The following is an 18,278-nucleotide window of genomic DNA, read 5'->3' on the forward strand; positions in this document are numbered from 1 at the left end:
GTGCTCAGAGATACAGTGTTCTCTGTGGTTCTCTCACGTATCTGGGCTCAAATTGAGCTGCGCTTGTGCTGGAGAGCCAGTGTGGTGTAGTGGTTAAGAGCGGTAGTCTCATAATCTGGGGAACCGGGTTCGTGTCTCCGCTCCTCCACATGCAGCTGCTGGGTGACCTTGGGCCAGTCACACTTCCTTGAAGTCTCTCAGCCCCACTCACCTCACAGAGTGTTTGTTGTGGAGGAGGAGGGGAAAGGAGAATGTTAGGCGTTTTGAGACTCCTTAAAGGGAATGAAAGGCGGGATATCAAATCCAAACTATTCTTGGTTCTGTCAAGCCATAGAGTTGCCTCTCTCTACTGGAGTCAACCTGTTCAGGGAGACAGGAGAGGATATATTGTTTATTAATATCCTTTCTAACTTGCACTAGCAAGTTCTATAACTTAGCAGAGTTTTACATTCCCCTTTTAAACAGGCACAGCAGAAAGCTGGTTGCAGGCTTGTGTAAGCCTCTCTCAGTATTGAATTGTATGTTCCTGGTAAGTTCCCTTTTAATCCCTCTTAAAAAGAATAAACATGCCACAATCTTATTTAAAGTATATAAAAAAAGTTTACTCACATCATCAGTTCACAGTTGGATCCCTGAAGGCAGACTTAGTTACAAAGTATGTACATTTGGATCTATCCCAATGGGGGAATAATCCCAGTGACTGCAGGCTAGCGGTTCTGCAGTTCACACGACTAAAGGAAGATGGAGAAGAGTCAAAAAGAAGTGTCCTGCGTGCCTTGCCCTTCTGTTACCGGGAAAGGTAAAGTCACACCCACCTCTAGTCACATGCCTTTGGTCACATTGACTGACAGGACCAAACATTCCCCTGCATGTCCACTCTAGGAAAACAAGGAATGTTGTACTTGACTGCTACTTATGTATCACATCCCACAACCTGCCCACCTTAAACTTCTGTTTCGCACCTGGGACATGTCAAATGGTGCAGAGGCGATTGGAAATAGTTGGGAGCTGTTGTGTGGACTTAAAGGGCTTGTGAGAGGGGAGAGAACAACAGCACTGCTCTGAGAACGCCACAAGTGAAGTGCTGCAGGGATCTCAGATCTTCTTCTCTTCTGAAGTGCTGGACACAGTACCTTTACGACGAGACATTTCCATGTTCTCCATTGGCTTTAAAAACTCTGAGAGGAGGACATTCCCTTGAGGGTTCACAAAAGAGACACACACAGAGGAACTGGAAACAGTTTATCCTGTGTACAATAGGCTCTGCTTTTGTATGAAAGCACTTTCTCCCAACCAAAGGGAGCTTTTCTTCTCTCTGCAGATCCAGTGTCGTGTAGTGGTTAAGAATGGGGAACTAGTAATCTGGGGAACCGGGTTCGCATCTCCGCTCCTCCACATGCAGCTGCTGGGTGACCTTGGGCCAGTCACACTTCTCTGAAGTCTCTCAGCCTCACTCACCTCACAGAGTGTTTGTTGTGGGGGAGGAAGGGAAAGGAGAATGTTAGCAGCTTTGGGACTCCTTCAGGTAGTGAAAAAGCAGGATATCAAATCCAAACTCCTCTTCTTCTTCTGCACTTCCCTAAATTAAACCCAAACCAACTGGGCAACACCGTACTCCATATGCAGACTTTTCATCCATTTATTCCAGAATATATAAAGGTAAAAGGTAAAGGACCCCTGGACCACTGGTGGAGGAAGGGGTGTGTGGTGGGGGTGGTCTGCCCCGGGTGTCATCCCTGAGGGGGGGGGTTGACATTGCCGGGGCCCCCTGGGATTCTTGCGGCAGGTGATACCCCCTGGGCAGCTTGCCGTGGGTGCCACTGTGGGCAGCTAGTCCGCCTGTGCCCTGGACGGTTAAGTCTCGCTTTCAGGCTGAGGGAGCCGGTGTTTGTCCACAGACAGCTTTCCTGGTCATGTGGCCAGCAGGACTAAACTGCTTCTGGCACAATGGAACACCGTGACAGAAACCAGAGTGCAAGGAAACGCAGTTTACCTTCCTGCCACAGCAGTACCTGGCGCCACACATTCAAAAGACTACCTGAGCAATGAATGAGGGTATCAAGAGCACCCCAGACTGAGAGTTCAGGGCCCCAGACTGAGAGTTCAGGGGGGTAAACTGGGAGGGGAGGAGGGTAATGGGGATTAAATTATGGGGGTTTAATGAGGAGGGGCAAGACCATGTGTGCCACCTGGAGTTCCTCAGAGACGAAGGTGGGATTTAAACATAGTAAATCAAGAAAACAAACAAATCAATCAATCAATCAATCAATCAATCAATCAATCACATGTTGTCCCAGGAGTCCTTTCTTTCTCCTAGCCCAACTCACTTCTGTTATGAGAACTCTTGTGGGGTAAATTCAGGCAATGGAGTCTGCAAGCGAAAGCTTCCCTTTTACCTGCACAATCCTTTTGATGCCAACATGACACAGGTATACTCCCAATTTTATGTGTAGCTTGGCCTTGAGAGGGGAGGAAAAACAGGCACCAGAACCCAGGAGCTCCAGAGATGAATATGGTTGAAGTTCACTGTTTCATATAATAAGCAGCCACTCGCTGGTTTCCAGCCTCCAGCGTACAATTCATCCTCCTGCTCTCTCTTCCTGACACGTTTTCTCCTCTTTGATTTTCAGGTAGAGCATTCTCGTTTGGATGCTGCCGCAGTGAGAGGAGGTTTGTTTCGCAAAGTTCCCAGCCGTTCCTTTATTCCTAGGAAGTCCCTGGATATGTCGCCATTCTTCTCCTGAAAGGGGAGTCCCTCCTGCCTCTTCTGTTTGAGGTGTGATGTCAAAACAACCCATCCCATCAGCAAAGGGAATCCAGTCGGCTTTCAGAACACACCACTCTCCCAAACATGATCCCTCCGTCGATGGAATCTCTGGTCCAGATTCTGAGGGGATGTGAAGGGGAGGCGCCAACAGAAAAAGATGCTTTGAGAAAGCACCACCTTATCTCAGAGCAAGACTGATATCTAAAATAAGACAATACACCTTTCCTTTCCAAGTCTAGGCCTAGGAGACCATTAGAATCGTGGGGTGTTTGGGGCACCCAATATGGCAAAATGCCACATTTGAGCCATTGACAATAGCACACCATCTCACTCCGTTTTGGCCTTTGACATCCACCATTCCTGGGCAAGCTCAGAGCTGGAGCCTTTCTGCGCGTTGCGGATTTGTGCCCAGTCGAGGAACGTAATGAAACCGGTATGGCCAAGCTCCTGCTAAAGTTCCAGCGGTATTTTCGGCGGAAACCCATCCGCTTCTTCACCTTGATTGCCCTCTACCTGACGGCTGGGAGTTTGGTGTTCCTCCATGCTAGCTTCACTGGAGAGGTGAGAGTCACGGAGAATGTGCCCAGGGCCAATGACGTCCCCGGAAATGGGATGGAAGCCCAGTCTTTGGTGACGCTACAACTTGGCCGGGAGTTTAAAGAGACACCGGAATCATTGACCGTGGCCCGGAGGTATGGATCTTGGTTTAAAAGCCCTTCCAAAGATACGGCGGTGAGGAGCAAGATAGGGGATTACGGCGGGACTTGGAGTAGAGCCCTCAAGGGCAGGAACGTACGAGAGAAGGAAGAAGACAGAGGTAACATCTCCTTTGAGCGGTTATATGGGAGGCAAATGAAAGCTTTTGGTTTGGAATGGAATGTAAATGTTTTGCAGGTTTTTCTGAAATCCAACCTCTTTTCCTACCCTGTTTGTTTGTTTGTTTTTCCAAATATCTACTACGTCAAATGGGACATGGGTGGTGCTGTGGGTTAAACCACAGTGCCTAGGACTTGCCAATCAGAAGGTTGGCGGTTCGAATCCCCACGAGGAAGTGAGCTCCCGTTGCTCGGTCCCTGCTCCTGCCAACCTAGCAGTTCGAAAGCACATCAAAGTGCAAGTAGATAAATAGGTACCACTCCAGTGGGAAGGTAAACGGTGTTTCCGTGTGCTGCTCTGGTTCGCCAGAAGTGGCTTAGTCATGCTGGCCACATGACCCGGAAGCTGTACGCCAGCTCCCTCGGCCAATAAAATGAGATGAGTGCTGCAACCCCAGAGTCGGTCACGACTGGACCTAATGGTCACGGGTCCCTTTACCTTTACCTTTATTACATCAAATATCCCCCTGGTTTGAATTTGGGGTCAAAAATAATGATTGTCAAACGTTCAGAATCTGAAATTCAATTCTGTCTCCTGCTTTTGTTCCATTCTGCTGCTTGCTGCTTCCTCCTTCTCCCTGGTTGGGTGATCCTGACCAATCAGGGATCACAGTGCAGCCAGTTCCATCCAATCAGGAAGCCCAGCAAATAAATATATCAATGTTTTGTTGTTTCTTTCTTTATTTTACTTTCATAATTTATTTCAATATGTTTATAAATGGCCCATGTTGGTCCTTTCTGGCCTAAAAATAGGGGGAAGTGTGGATAATAAAATAAGAAGAAAAAGAATTAGAATAAAAATTTGAAAAGAAGAAGCAAGCAGTAACCTGGTTATGATTTTTGCTTGTTGTAGTTGACTGGGGGAGTGGCTGTTTACAAAACTGAATTAGGCTGCATTCACAAAGCAATTTATTCTGCTTTCATGACATTTCACTAACTCTTAGTTTCTGCATTTCATTTGAGCTTTCACGGGACATAGAAACCTCTTCCAGAAATATAGCAGAATATGGTGCAAGTTTAATGCTTATTTCCATATAATTTGCTTCCAGAAAAAAAGGTTTATAAGCAATATGGAAATGAGCGCTGAACTTGCTCTGTGCTCCTTATATTTCTGGAAGTGGCTTTTCCATCGTATGAAAGCTCAGATATAATGCTGAAATCAACAGTTATGGAAATGTCGTGAAAATGGAATAAGCGGTCATGCAAATGCAGCCTTAGTGAATTGGATGATTTTCTGATACTATGAAAAGAAATCATAGTAAGCTCCCCTCTACAAGGTCAGGACATTGGTCATTGTAGCCCAGAACGGTCTACTCAGTGATGGAATTCTCTCCCCTTGGTGTGGATTTTAAAGCAGGTTAGAGTAAGCCACACGCTTTCAAATTGCATCTTCTTAAATAAGACTGCCCCTCCCCCATAGCTGTCAACTTACAGATTTGAAAATAAGGGACTAGCGTCCTCGAAAATAAGGGATCAGCAGCCAAAATAAGAGGTTTTCAGAACACAGGTAAGTTCAACTTCTGAGCCCCTCAGAGCCAAAGGCAGAAAGCCCAGCCAGCAACCAAACAAAGCCTCAAGCGGTGGTTCCCACAGTGCAGCAACCTGGCAAAGGGGATGCAGCAAGGAAAACCACCGTCACCTCTCCGCTGGGAAGCGCTGAGCAAAGGCAAGTCCCCAGGCAACGCGGCCGATTTGATCGGCACAAGGCATGCAAGCTCCACCCCCAAGTCGTTCTTAGACTCCTTATTGGGTGAGCAACGCAGCCAAGCAACACAGTTGGAGCCTCTCTCCTCCCTGGCCGGCAGGGAGGGAGGGAGAGGAGCTGCTTCCTTTGAAACGCGGGAAATTTAAGGGACATCATCAATAAGGGACAGCAGCGGGACACAGTGCTGGGATAAGGGACTTTCCCGCCAAATAAGGGACGGTTGACACCTATGCCCCCCCGATCTGTTTTTTAAAAAATAACTGTTAAATGTGGCAGCCCTCATCAGCTTTGATTATTTTTATACATTATTTTATATTTATTTTTATTGGGAACCACCTTGGGTGGGGCTAGTGCCCCAAAAGGTGGCCTAGAAACAATTTCATAAGAAAATAGAAATCACAATATTTGTTCTCCAAAAGCATCCATTAAAATGTGCCGATGAATTCTTTTACAAACCAAATCAATTGCAAATGAATGTGGACATTAAGAGAACCAAACTTAAGACTGAAAAACACTCTGCCCACCTCTGCTCCTTGCTCCCCCAGAATTTGCCACCTGAGGCAAGCGCTTCACTCTGCCTAAGGGTAGGGCCGGCCCCAAATGTTGGGGGTGGCTGGAGGGCCTTGTTTTCCTATTCGAAGAGTCCGATGTGGGGCTGATTTGGCTCAGGTCAGGTGTTCTTCAAAGCCAAAAGCCCAGGCATCATCACATCCCTTTCATTTTGCTCCGCTGATGGTGTCTTTTGACTGGTGACTTATGGGGACTGTCTGGAGAGCACTTAGTGCCTTGAAGGCCTCATTTACTCTACCTGACAGGTTGCTTATATTTTTGGAGAGGAGAGGATGCTGCCGTGCCGCTGCTTCATTCATTACAAAGTAGAAGGGCAGCTCAGAGGCTCCTCTGTCATTCCGATGCCATAGTCCCCAGAACGCTTGTTAATATGTCGTAAGCAAAATGTGGGGACAGAAGGAAGCTTTTTCTCCCCATCTCACAACCCCAGAACATCTGAGGAACCTGAATGTTGGAAGATCCAGGACTTTAATAATAATAATAATAATAATAATAATAATAATAATAATAATAATAATAATTTATATCCCGCCCTCCCCAGCCAAAGCCGGGTTCAGAGCGGCTAACAACAATAAAAGTAACACAGCATTCTAAAATCAACTCATTCTAAAATCAATTCAGAATCAAATTAATGGCAACCATTGGGCTAGAGTTCTGTGAGGATTACCAAAGGAGGGGGTCAGGCTGTGCCTTGGCCAAAGGCCTGGTGGAACATCTCTGTCTTGCAGGCCCTGCGGAAAGATGTCAAGTCCCGCAGGGCCCTAGTCTCTTGGGACAGAGCGTTCCACCAGATCGGGGCTGCGGCCGAAAAAGCCCTGGCTCTGGTTGAGGCCAGCCTAACCTCCCTGTGGACCTCCAAGATGTTTTTGTTTGAAGACCATAAGGTCCTCCGTGGGACATACCAGGAGAGACGGTCCCGTAGGTACGAGGGTCCTAGGCCGTATAAGGACTTCTGCACACAGCTCGGAGTTAAACCCTGGAACTCCCTGCCACAGGAGGCAGGGATGACCACCAACCTAGATGGCTTTCAAAGAGGATTGGACAAATTCATAGAGGAGGAGAAGGCTACCGAGGACCACTAGCCAGGGTGACTTGGTTCTGCCTCCCCAACCAGGAGCAGAAAGTGCTCTTCTACTTGGGTCACGCTTGTGGGTTTCCATTTGGGGCAGGATGCTGGACTAGATGGGTCACTGGCCTGTTCCAGCATTCTCTCCTCCTCAAATCATAGAATTATAGAGTTGGAAGGGACCACGTTACGTGCCCAAGGATTAAGGCTTTCTGGGAGATGATATATAATGAACTGAAAAAGGTATTTAAATATACCCTTTTGAAGAAACCAGAGGCCTTTCTCCTGGGCATAGTTGACCAATTGGTGTTAAAGAAGGATAGAACTTTCTTTATGTACGCCACAACAGCAGCAAGAATACTTATCGCAAAATATTGGAAGACACAAGATCTACCCACTTTGGAAGAATGGCAGATGAAGGTGATGGACTATATGGAATTGGCGGAAATGACCGGCAGGATTCGAGACCAGGGAGAAGAGTCAGTGGAGGAAGATTGGAAGAAATTTAAAGACTATTTACAGAGATATTGTAAAATTAAGGAATTTTAGAATAATGTTAGATTGGAACTAAGTGGTTTCTAGCTGTGATGGGTTAAAAGAATATGAAAAAATGGGTTTATATAAGTAAAAATCTAAGATTGTAATAATTTAAGAATAAGATCTGGGTAGTAAAAAGAGGGAAAGAAATTGTTGAATTAATAATTTGATTTGGAATACAAAAAAGGGTGGTATGAGGAGGTCCGAGAAACAAGTAAAGGAAAAATAAGGAGATGGAAAGATTGATTGTTTTTAACAATTTTTGTTTGATATTTTTTCTTTTTTCTGTTTTTTTCCTCATTTTTTGTAATGTAAAATCTTTAATAAAAATTATTTTTTAAAAAATGGAAGGGACCACGAGGATTATCTAGTCCAACCCCCTGCAACGAGGAAATATTTTGCCCAAAGTGGGGTTTGGACCCACAACTCTGAGATCAAGAGTGTCATGTTCTACCAAACTGAGCTATCCCAAAAATAAAAAAAATGCATGGTTCCCATACAGGACTCGAACCCAGACCACCTGGGTGAAAACCAGGAATCCTAACTGCTGGGTCTTATGTTCTTATAATTTGCAAAGGAGAGGGCTATCGATGGCCACCAGGGAATGGTGGCTACGCTCTGCTTCCACAGTCAGTGATGCTTCTCAATGCCAGTTGTGTCCCCCCCCCCCCAGTGGAAATAAAGACACCAGACACAATTATTTAGATTAATGGGCTAAAATTGGCCACCACTTTATTGGTTACGGGTGATGAGCGGTATTGGCTTAGGCATTGGTCCTAACCGACTATATCTGGCTTCAGCCCGTCCGCTTGAAGTCCGGGAAGGGTTAACCACCAGTAGGGGGAGTCCTGCTGATGCGCATCAACTAGGAACTCCCCCGGGGTCATTGCTAGGGGGCGTGCCTTAGGCCCTCACCTCCCCAGGCTTTGGACAGGGCCACGCCCCCCCCCCCCGGAATCCTTTATAGCAGTGTTTCCCAACCTTGGGCCTCCAGCTGTTTTTGAACTACAATTCCCATCATCCCTGACCACTGGTCTTGCTAGCTAGGGATGATGGGAGTTGTAGTCCAAAAACAGCTGGAGGCCCAAGGTTGGGAAACACTGCTTTATAGGACTACCCTTCAATATGCCAAGTTACCTGCCCTGTGGAATGCCCTCCCACCAGATGTCAAACAGAAAAATAACCACCAAACAGGCACTCCTGTCTTCCACTGCCTCCCGCAGTTTGGTCAAACTCATGCTGGTAGCTTCGAGAACACTGTCCAACCATCTCGTCCTCTGTCACCCCCTTTTTCCTTGTGCCCTCTATCTTTCCCAACATCAGGGTCTTTTCCAGGGAGTCTTCTCTTCTCATGAGGTGGCCAAAGTCTTGGAGCCTCAGCTTCAGGATCTGTCCTTCCAGTGAGCACTCAGGGCTGATTTCCTTCAGAATGTAGAGGTTTGATCTTCTTGCAGTCCATGGGACTCGCAAGAGTCTCTTCCAGCACCAGAATTCAAAAGCATCAATTCTTTGGCGATCAGCCTTCTTTATGGTCCAGCTCTCACTTTCCCTGCGTAAGACCTTGCAAAAAAGCTTGTTACATCCTGATGCCATCTTCTCAGGAATTCTCCAGTTCCCTCTAGATTTGCTTCCCTCATTTGAAGTCGCCAGGGCAGCCCTTTCCAACGCCAGCTCCCCTCCAAACCGAAACAGTGGCGCCATTTCCCTCCTCCTCCTCACGAGCTTTTGGCTTGGTTGCCACGCTCTGTGAACAAAGGAGAGGGGGCTGGACCCGTTTGGGGGAACATATTTGGCCGGGCTCATTAGTTTAATTTGAAATGACAATCAGAGAATCTCTACCAGATGGTGAGTGAGGACTCAACTGTCAGTGGTGGCATAGTCGGCCATCGCGTTCCCAGCCATATGCAAGGTGTCTGCAACAATTAACCTCCGCTAGGACGGTTCCTAATTCCTAATGATGGTGACAGCGATTGGCCTTGGGAAATAACGGCATCACTCGACGTGGGTGAGCAGTGTCTGTCGCTGACACACGCCCCTCCGTTGACTCTCGTAAAAAGGTGGGCGAGGAGATGCAAATCGTTCCCCCATTCAATGCAACAGCTTCCCCTTTCTAGATGGCTGTGTTTGTAGGGCTGCGTCGAAAGTGGGCTCCAGCCGTGCTCCTCTGCAAGAGTCTCCAAAGAGGCTGCATGGGCGCCCCTCTGGCCCACCATCCTCTTCTCACAGAAGATGCTCCAAAGGGAATCTAGTGAGCAGGACCTGAGCACAAGAGCAACTCTCCCTGGTTTCCAGGGGCGTAGCGTGGGTTGCAGGCACCCAGGGCAGGACAAGTGTTGCAACCTCCGGTAGACTGGCCAGCGGACTCTCTGCCTGCAAACTAGCCTCAACCTGGGAGCAGAGAAACATGAAACCAGCGGCGCCAGTGTGTTACCTCACCGTCCTGTCCTTGCAGCTAGGTGCTCTGGACAATGCATGCGGCAATAATAATAATAATAATAATAATAATAATAATAATAATTTACCCCGCCCATCTGGCTGGGCTTCCCCAGCCACTCTGGGCGGCTTCCAAAAAATATTAAAATACTGCAATACAACAAACACTAAAAGCTTCCCTAAACAGGGCTGCCTTCAGATGTCTTCTAAAAGTCTGGTAGTTGTTGTTCTCTTTGACATCTGGTGGGAGGGCGTTCCACAGGGAGGGCGCCACTACTGAGAAGGCCCTCTGCCTGGTTCCCCGTAACTTGGCTTCTTACAGTGAGGGAACCGCCAGAAGGCCCTTGTCACTGGACCTCAGTGTCCAGGTAGAACGATGGGGGTGAAGACGCTCCTTCAGGTATACTGGGCCAAGGCCTTTTAGGGCTTTAAAGGTCAGCACCAACACTTTGAATTGTGATTGGAAATGTACTGGGAGCCAATGTAGGTCTTTCAAGACCGGTGTTATATTGTCTCGGCGGCCGCCCCCAGTCACCAGTCTGGCTGCCGCGTTCTGGATTAGTTGTAGTTTCCGGGTCACCTTCAAAGGTAGCCCCACGTAGAGCGCATTGCAGTAGTCCGAGAGGGAGATAACCCAAACGCTTTCCCACCTTCCTCTCCCTCCTCAGTGGATGGCGATGGCGGCCTCCTTCTCCTTCTCGGCTAGCCTAGGGGTGAGGCATGCAGAGGTGTCCCTTTGCTGGCCACGAGGAAAAGGAGTCACTGCAACAGCAAAGGCCCAGCCTGGGCATGGATTGCCTGCACGTGGCTCCAGCCTCAATGAGGAAGCCTGTCATGGGGGCGCCTTGTTTCCCCCCTCAGAAATCTGCGGTCGGGGCCATGCCCCCCTGCCCCTCATGCTATGCCACTGGTGGGTTCCCACAACTGGCACAGATCCTCCAAGTGTCCCTGTTTTCCAGGGACAGTCCCAGATTTACAGAAGCCATGCTGGTTTCTGATTTGATCCCCAGATCTCCCACTTTTCCTTCTTGTTGTTGTTTAGTCGTTTAGTCGTGTCCGACTCTTCGTGACCCCATGGACCAGAGCACAGCAGACACTCCTGTCTTCCACTGCCTCCCGCAGTTTGGTCAGACTCACTTTTCCTTGGGACATCCCTATTTCCATCGGAGAAATGTTGGAGGGTATGGAATTTTTGACACCCGAGCCAATAGATAAGTAACTATGCAACCTTTAGAAGACATCTGAAGGCAGCTCTGTATAGGGAAGTTTTTGTTAAAAATGTTTAATGTTGTATTATGTTTTTATATATGTTGGAAGCTTCCCAGAGTGACTGGGGCAACCCCATCAGATGGGTTGGGTACAATTATTATTATTATTATTATTATTATTAGAGAGACCCCTGACCATTAAGTCCAGTCGGGGACGACTCTAGGGTTGCAGCACTCATCTCGCTTTACAGGCCAAGGGAGGCGGCGTTTGTCCACAGACAGCTTCTGGGTCATGTGGCCAGCATGACTAAGCCGCTTCTGGCAAACCAGAGCAGCGAACGGAAACGCCGTTTACCTTCCCGCCGGAGCGGTACCTATTTATCTATTTGCACTTTGATGTGCTTTCGAACTGCTAGGTTGGCAGAAGCAGGGACCGAGCAACGGGAGCTCACCCCGTCGCGGGGATTCGAACCGCCGACCTTCTGATTGGCAAGCCCTAGGCTCTGTGGTTTAGACCACAGCACTACCCGCATCCCATTATTATTTAGGACATCCCTATTTTTAATGCAGAAATGTTGGCCGGAATGCTGGTGTTCAGAAGCATTAGAGCCTCCGACTGTAGAGTCAGAGCACAGCCGTTGCGGCTAGTAGCATTTTGGCTCTCCGTACTTCCACCCGCCAACGCGGGTGGCGCTGTGGGTAAAAGCCTCAGCGCCTAGGACTTGCCGATCAAAAGGTCAGCGGTTTGAATCCCCGCGGCGGGGTGCGCTCCCGTTGCTCGGTCCCAGCGCCTGCCAACCTAGCAGTTTGAAAGCACCCCCGGGTGCAAGTAGATAAATAGGGACCGCTCGGGCGGGAAGGTAAACGGCGTTCCGTGTGCTGCACTGGCTCGCCAGATGCAGCTTGTCACGCTGGCCACGTGACCTGGAAGTGTCTGCGGACAGCGCTGGCTCCCGGCCTATAGAGTGAGATGAGCGCACAACCCTAGAGTCTGTCAAGACTGGCCCGTACGGGCAGGGGTACCTTTACCTTTACTTCCATATTATCACCTCAGTGTTTTTCTTCATGGACATATGTGTGTTAGTAACACAGAGCGACGAGGGAATTGAACTGAAAGTGGTAGCAAACTGTGAATGCTCCCATTCCAGCATTAATTTCAGAAGCTCTCCTGCTTTAGGTCAAAATTTGAGAGGAGGAGAGAATAAAAGAAAGGCAGAAGGAATGGAAGGGGATGGAATCTCCCCCCTGTAGCCATTTTGTGCATCCTAGGGCTCTGGTTCAGCTCAGAGGCTAGGCCAAAGCCTTCCCGGGTGAGGTGTCTTTTAAGGAGAGATTTTTGCAGAAGGGACTTGCCTGTTTTTTTTTAAAAAAACGGAGTGGCTAGAGATTTCTTTCTTTTTACTTTCGGGAGCACGGATGCAGAATGAACACCCAGCATGTTTTCCTCACAGAGCCTGATGGCTTGTAAATCAAAGCATCGTCTGTATGCCGGAGAGCACTCTCAGCAGCCATGCCTAGCCTGTGGCTTAAAAGGGCTGTCAGCATGATTGATGATTCCCCAGCCAGGGAGTGGAGGTTTTCGGGGAGAAAGAGGCTGGGAGAGTGGGAGAGACTGAGAGCCCGCACGCCACTTTGCGATGGCCATTGTTTCTGTGACACTCCGTGGTGATAGAGAGATGGAGTCAGAAGGGGCTGTGCTGGATAGCAACGCCCTGTCATCAGGGACAATGGAAGGTGGGCCCAGATCCTTGCATCCTTGGGCATCATCGTTTTGTTGTTGTTTAGTCGTTTAGTCATGTCCGACTCTTCGTGACCCCATGGACCAGAGCACGCCAGCCACTCCTGTCTTCCACTGCCTCCCGCAGCTTGGTCAAACTCATGCTGGTAGCTTCTAGAACACTGTCCAACCATCTTGTCCTCTGTCACCCCCTTTCTCCTTGTGCCCTCTATCTTTCCCAACATCAGGGTCTTTTCCAGGGAGTCTTCTCTTCTCATGAGGTGGCCAAAGTCTTGGAGCCTCAGCTTCAGGATCTGTCCTTCCAGTGAGCACTCAGGGCTGATTTCCTTCAGAATGGAGAGGTTTGATCTTCTTGCAGTCCATGGGACTCTCAAGAGTCTCCTCCAGCACCATAATTCAAAAGCATCAATTCTTCAGCGATTGGCCTTCTTTATGGTCCAGCTCTCACTTCCATACATCACTATTGGGAAAACCATAGCTTTAACTATACGGATCTTTGTTGGCAAGATGATAGATAGATAGATTTATTTATTGCGGCCATTGGCCCATATCGAAAACAATACATCAAAATTTATCCATAAACAATACAATTTAAACAGTTCCAAGTTAAAACACCCATATAAGACCAATTTTACTTAAGTTAAGTAAACACTATACACAATAAGCTCCTTCTATGTAAACCGCAATTCAAATCCATCAGATTTTGGGGGGTATGCGTCTTAGTTCTGGCACTTATTGATGGTTCTAAGTTTAGCTAAGCTGTCAGAGTCATACAGTGATCCATTTCTCCTCTTTTGAAATAAAACATTAATCAGGTATTTAGCGACTGCAAGGGATCTACTTGTATCTTCGTCGTTTAATAAGTATATTATTTGGGCTTCCTGAGGTCCGTCAGCAATTCTCGATAAATATGGGGCCAGAAACTTGGACCGTGAAGCCGAATGTAATGGACAACAGAAGATTTTATGATATAACGATTCTATAGATCCACTTTTACAGTCACAGAGGAGTGAGATCTGTCCGTTGGAGAGTCTGTTACCCTACACGTTTAATGGGAAAGATGATGTCTCTGCTTTTTAAGATGCTGTCTAGGTTTGTCATCTCCTTTCTCCCAAGAAGCAGGCGTCTTTTAATTTCGTGACTGCTGTCACCATCTGCAGTGAGGGCATCATCGTAAGGGAGGGAAATCCCTTGCTCCCTCACGCTCAGTCCTGGATCTTGGCTGATTTGGGTGTTTCCTCTCCTTCTCTCATTTAGGAACATTACTGATGAAGCTGGTGCGTTGGCGTATTGAGCTGGCTGGCACTGGAATGACACTGAGCAGCCAGGGCAGGGCAGGAGCACCCAGGCAGCAGGCTGGGGACAGTGTTTGGGGTGGGGGAGATCCAGAAAGGAGATATCACACACCATTGCTGCTCCTATTTTCGTTGTGGATAGGAGTCGCTGCCACTCCTGAGGGAGAATGTTCCCAGTGGCGTCTTACCCATAGAGGCTAGTAATAATAATAATAAATTTTTATTTATACCCCGCCCTTCCTGGTTCAAAAACCTGGCTCAGGGCGGCTAACAACAAATTTAAAACACTTTAAAACACTTAATTATAAAAGCAGCATAAAATACAATATAAGAACATGAATAACAATAAAATTCAAAAATCAAAAATCAATTAGATTATCCCCAGGGCTAGCTGGCTGAATTGGTCCTACCTGGGCCAGCGAGGAGGTCAGGGGAGAATTAGCTGTGGGGTCTCAGAGCGGGTGATCTTCATAAAAGGGGAGGGGGAGGGAAGAGAAGGGAAATAAAAGATCAGGCTGGATTCAAATTAAAGGCCAGGCGGAATAGCACTGTCTTACAGGCCCGACGGAAGGAGGTTAAATCCTGAAAGGCCCTAGTCTCATGGGGCAGAGCATTCCACCAGGTTGGAGCCATCACTGAAAAGGCCCTGGCCCTGATGGAGGATTGTAGCGCAGGGCGCCAGGGCGCCAAGTTCTGGAGGGCGCCATGGAAGAGGTGGAGGCTAGACGCAGCACCTCCTGGCATCAGCTCGCCACACTCGCCCGCCTCCGCCATGCCACGCCAAAGCAGCGCTGCGCCCTGAGCCTCCGTCTGTCGTGGCCACCGTGGCACGAAGCGACCAGCTGATCCGGGAGGCGCCGCGTCCAGCCTCCACCTCTTCCCCGCCGGAGGAGCCGCCCTCCAGCCACTGCCCGCCTCCTCCAGCCACACCGGCAGCGCCATCCTCCCTAAAAAAACTCTGGGAAACAGGGGGACGGGCGCCAGAAGGAGCTTTGCACCACGGCCTTCAAGATCAGCCGGCCTTCAATATCACTTGAAAGCAGCCTTGAACACAGGAAGAGATGACTGGAGATATGGGGTGCCCCATTAGGGGTGAGGTGGGGATTCAGTTCTGTTCACATTTCAGTAGTGTGAGCTTACCTGATTTGCTCTTGCTGAAAAGATACACACAAAGCAAAAAATTCATTTCTCCTTTAAAAGCCACACCCCTCAAAGTTCAAACCTGTCCCTGTCTTCTGCCATACGCTGGAGGTCCAGATAAAGGGCCTCATCCTGGATAGTCGCTGGGCAGGGTCTTCTGAGAGCCACGCTCAATTTGGGTCCCTTGTTGTGTGCTGGTGTGACGTGACTGGATGGGAGGCAGAAGGAGGCGTTAAGACGTGGGCAATATTGTGCTAGCTTTCCTCACTGTTATATATTTAGTACAGTATTTATTTATATGCCACTCGGTTGTTTTAAAAAATCTCAAAGCAGTTTATGAGAAAGGGGGGGGGACCCCAATAAAATTATTGCTAATAAAGACGAATAACAACGATTTAAAACTTTTGAAAAGTTAAAATAATGGTAGGCTAAATAAAGCTGAACATATGGGTGGGCTTGTCCAAAAAGGGTGAAGGCACCTGCCTGATGTCCAAAGGCAGGGAGTTCCACAGGGTACAAATGCTGCCACGCTGAAATATTGATTTCTTTCAGCTGCACAACAGGCATTGTGTGGCACCTGGAACTGTGCCAGTTCTGCCAATCGACACAGTCGAGTGGGCATATATGGAGTTCACGCTGCTTGAATTTCTGTCCCGTTTTCTAACATTTCTTTCACACTGCAGGACCTGCTGTGTTGTGGAACTGTGGCTTGTTGATCTGTCTACTGGCATCTTGCGTGAATTGTCATTCACTCCCAGTAGGCACAACAACAAATGTCACTGGGCTTTGCTGCTACTTGACTGCGCTTTCCACACATGCCTGCTTCTGCCATTCCCATGATTTCGCCCATGAAAACAGCAGGAAAGGACCCTGTGCTGTTTGTTGTTGTTTAGTTGTTTAGTTGTGTCCAACTCTTCGTGACCCCATGGACCAGAGCACGCCAGGCACTCCTGTCTTCCACTGCCTCCTGCAGTTTGGTCAAACTCATGCTGGTAGCTTCAAAAACACTGTCCAACCATCTGTCCTCTGTCATCCCCTTCTCCTTCTGCCCTCCATCTTTCCCAACATCAGGGTCTTTTCCAGGGAGTCTTCTCTTCTCATGAGGTGGCCAAAGTCTTGGAGCCTCAGCTTCAGGATCTGTCCTTCCAGTGAGCACTCAGGGCTGATTTCCTTAAGAATGGATCAGTTTGATCTTCTTGCAGTCCATGGGACTCTCAAGAGTCTCCTCCAGCACCATAATTCAAAAGCATCAATTCTTCGGTGATCAGCCTTCTTTATGAAGAGAAGAGAAGAGAAGAGAAGAGTTTTGGATTTGATATCCCGCCTTTCACTCCCCTTCAGGAGTCTCAAAGCGGCTAACAATCTCCTTTCCCTTCCTCCCCCACAACAAACACTCTGTGAGGTGAGCAGGGCTGAGAGACTTCAAAGAAGTGTGACTGGCCCAAGGTCACCCAGCAGCTGCATGTGGAGGAGCGGAGACACGAACCCAGTTCCCCAGATTACGTGACTACCGCTCTTAACCACTACACCACACTGGCTCTCTCTATGGTCCAGCTCTCACTTCCGTACATCACAACTGGAAAAACCATAGCTTGAACTATACGGACCTTTGCTGGCAAGGTGATGTCTCTGTTTTTTAAGATGCTGTCTAGGTTTGTCATTGCTTTCCTCCCAAGAAGCAGGCGTCTTTTAATTTCGTGACTGCTGTCACCATCTGCAGTGATCATGGAGCCACCGCTTTATTCCTGATGTTTTTCGGGCTAAGGGGGCTGCAAACATAGTTTCCTTTCCTGGATCCCAATAACATGGAAATGGACACTAAGCACTAATTGTATTCCATTAGTTTTCCTGAAGTGAATTTCGTTTCATGTGAATGGACATCTTCTCCTTTCTTCTTCTTCTTTCGCGATCCCTCGTAGCGGAGTAAGATTGTCTTCCATAAACACGGTTTTAACAGTGAGTGCGTAAGGGATTGTGGAGGCCAATTTTGGATCCACACATCCTTCCACAGTGGGGACATAGGTTTCCGGGTGGGAGTTGATCACGGTGAGGGTTTGCCAAGCATGCCTTCCTCTTAGCACGTTTCTCCTTTGCGTCCTGAGTTCAAGTGTCTTCAAAGCTCATGACACCTTTGGTAAAGGCTGTTCTCCAACTGGAGCGCTCGCAGGCCAGTGTTTCCCAGTTGTCAGTGTTTATACGACTTTTTTTTTTTAGATTTGCCTTGAGACAGTCTTTAAAACTCTTTTGTTAACCACCAGCATTAAGCTTTTCATTTTTAAGTTCGGAATAGAGTAGTTGCTTAATGAGGAAATCAGGATTATATTTACATGGCAGTGAATTCCATTTGCACAATGTGTTAATTTCCCACATTATATCTGAACAACGTAAATGCTTCTTCTTGAATATAGCACAAGTTTAGCACTCGTTTCCATATTATCTGCAAACAGATTCCCCACCCTACCCCCCGGAAGGAAATGACACAGAAACGAGCATGACACTGCGCTATATTCCACAAGTGGCTTTTACATCGTGTGAAAGCTCAAATATAAAGTACAGCTTGACAGTCAGAGAAAAGTCATGAAAATGGAATAAACTGCTGTGTGAACATAGCTGGAGAACATAGCCCTCCAGATGTTTTGGCCTACAACTCCCATGATCCCTAGCTAGCAGGGCCAGTGGTCAGGGATGATGGGAACTGTAGTCTCAAAACATCTGGAGGGCCGAGTTTGAGGCAGCCTGTTCTAAGTCATTGTTGCAGTGCCCTCTCAGCTCGGTGCCCGGTGCGGGCGAACCAACCGTGCTCCCCAAACCCTCCTCTGCTTTGCGGGTCCCTTCCAGTTCTATATTTCTGTGATTCCGAGGCTGGCTCAGCAGGTGATATTTTCACAGCTTCCTGCCTCTGGCAATTTCTGTCCTAATCAGTAAGACTTCAGGTTCCTTGTCA

At 48.0% G+C, this 18,278-nt stretch overlaps 1 protein-coding gene and 1 long non-coding RNA gene across 2 annotated transcripts in view; one reads left to right on the top strand and one right to left on the bottom strand.

The window, feature by feature from the left end:
* The window catches only part of LOC310849765, a 320,102-nt gene that overhangs the window by 262,599 nt on the left and 39,225 nt on the right, over positions 1 to 18,278 (bottom strand). The gene's annotated exons all lie outside the window — the stretch shown is intronic.
* WSCD2 (WSC domain containing 2) overlaps positions 3,130 to 18,278 on the top strand; it is a 57,150-nt gene continuing 42,001 nt past the window's right edge. Inside the window, exon 1 of the mRNA XM_083750229.1 lies at positions 3,130 to 3,584. Within this exon, the coding sequence (XP_083606355.1) occupies positions 3,203 to 3,584 (382 nt within the window). The 5' untranslated portion in view covers positions 3,130 to 3,202. The remainder of the gene's footprint in view (positions 3,585 to 18,278) is intronic.

Source organism: Podarcis gaigeae, assembly GCF_964106915.1.
Source record: "Podarcis gaigeae genome assembly, chromosome: 8".
NCBI lineage: Eukaryota > Metazoa > Chordata > Lepidosauria > Squamata > Lacertidae > Podarcis > Podarcis gaigeae.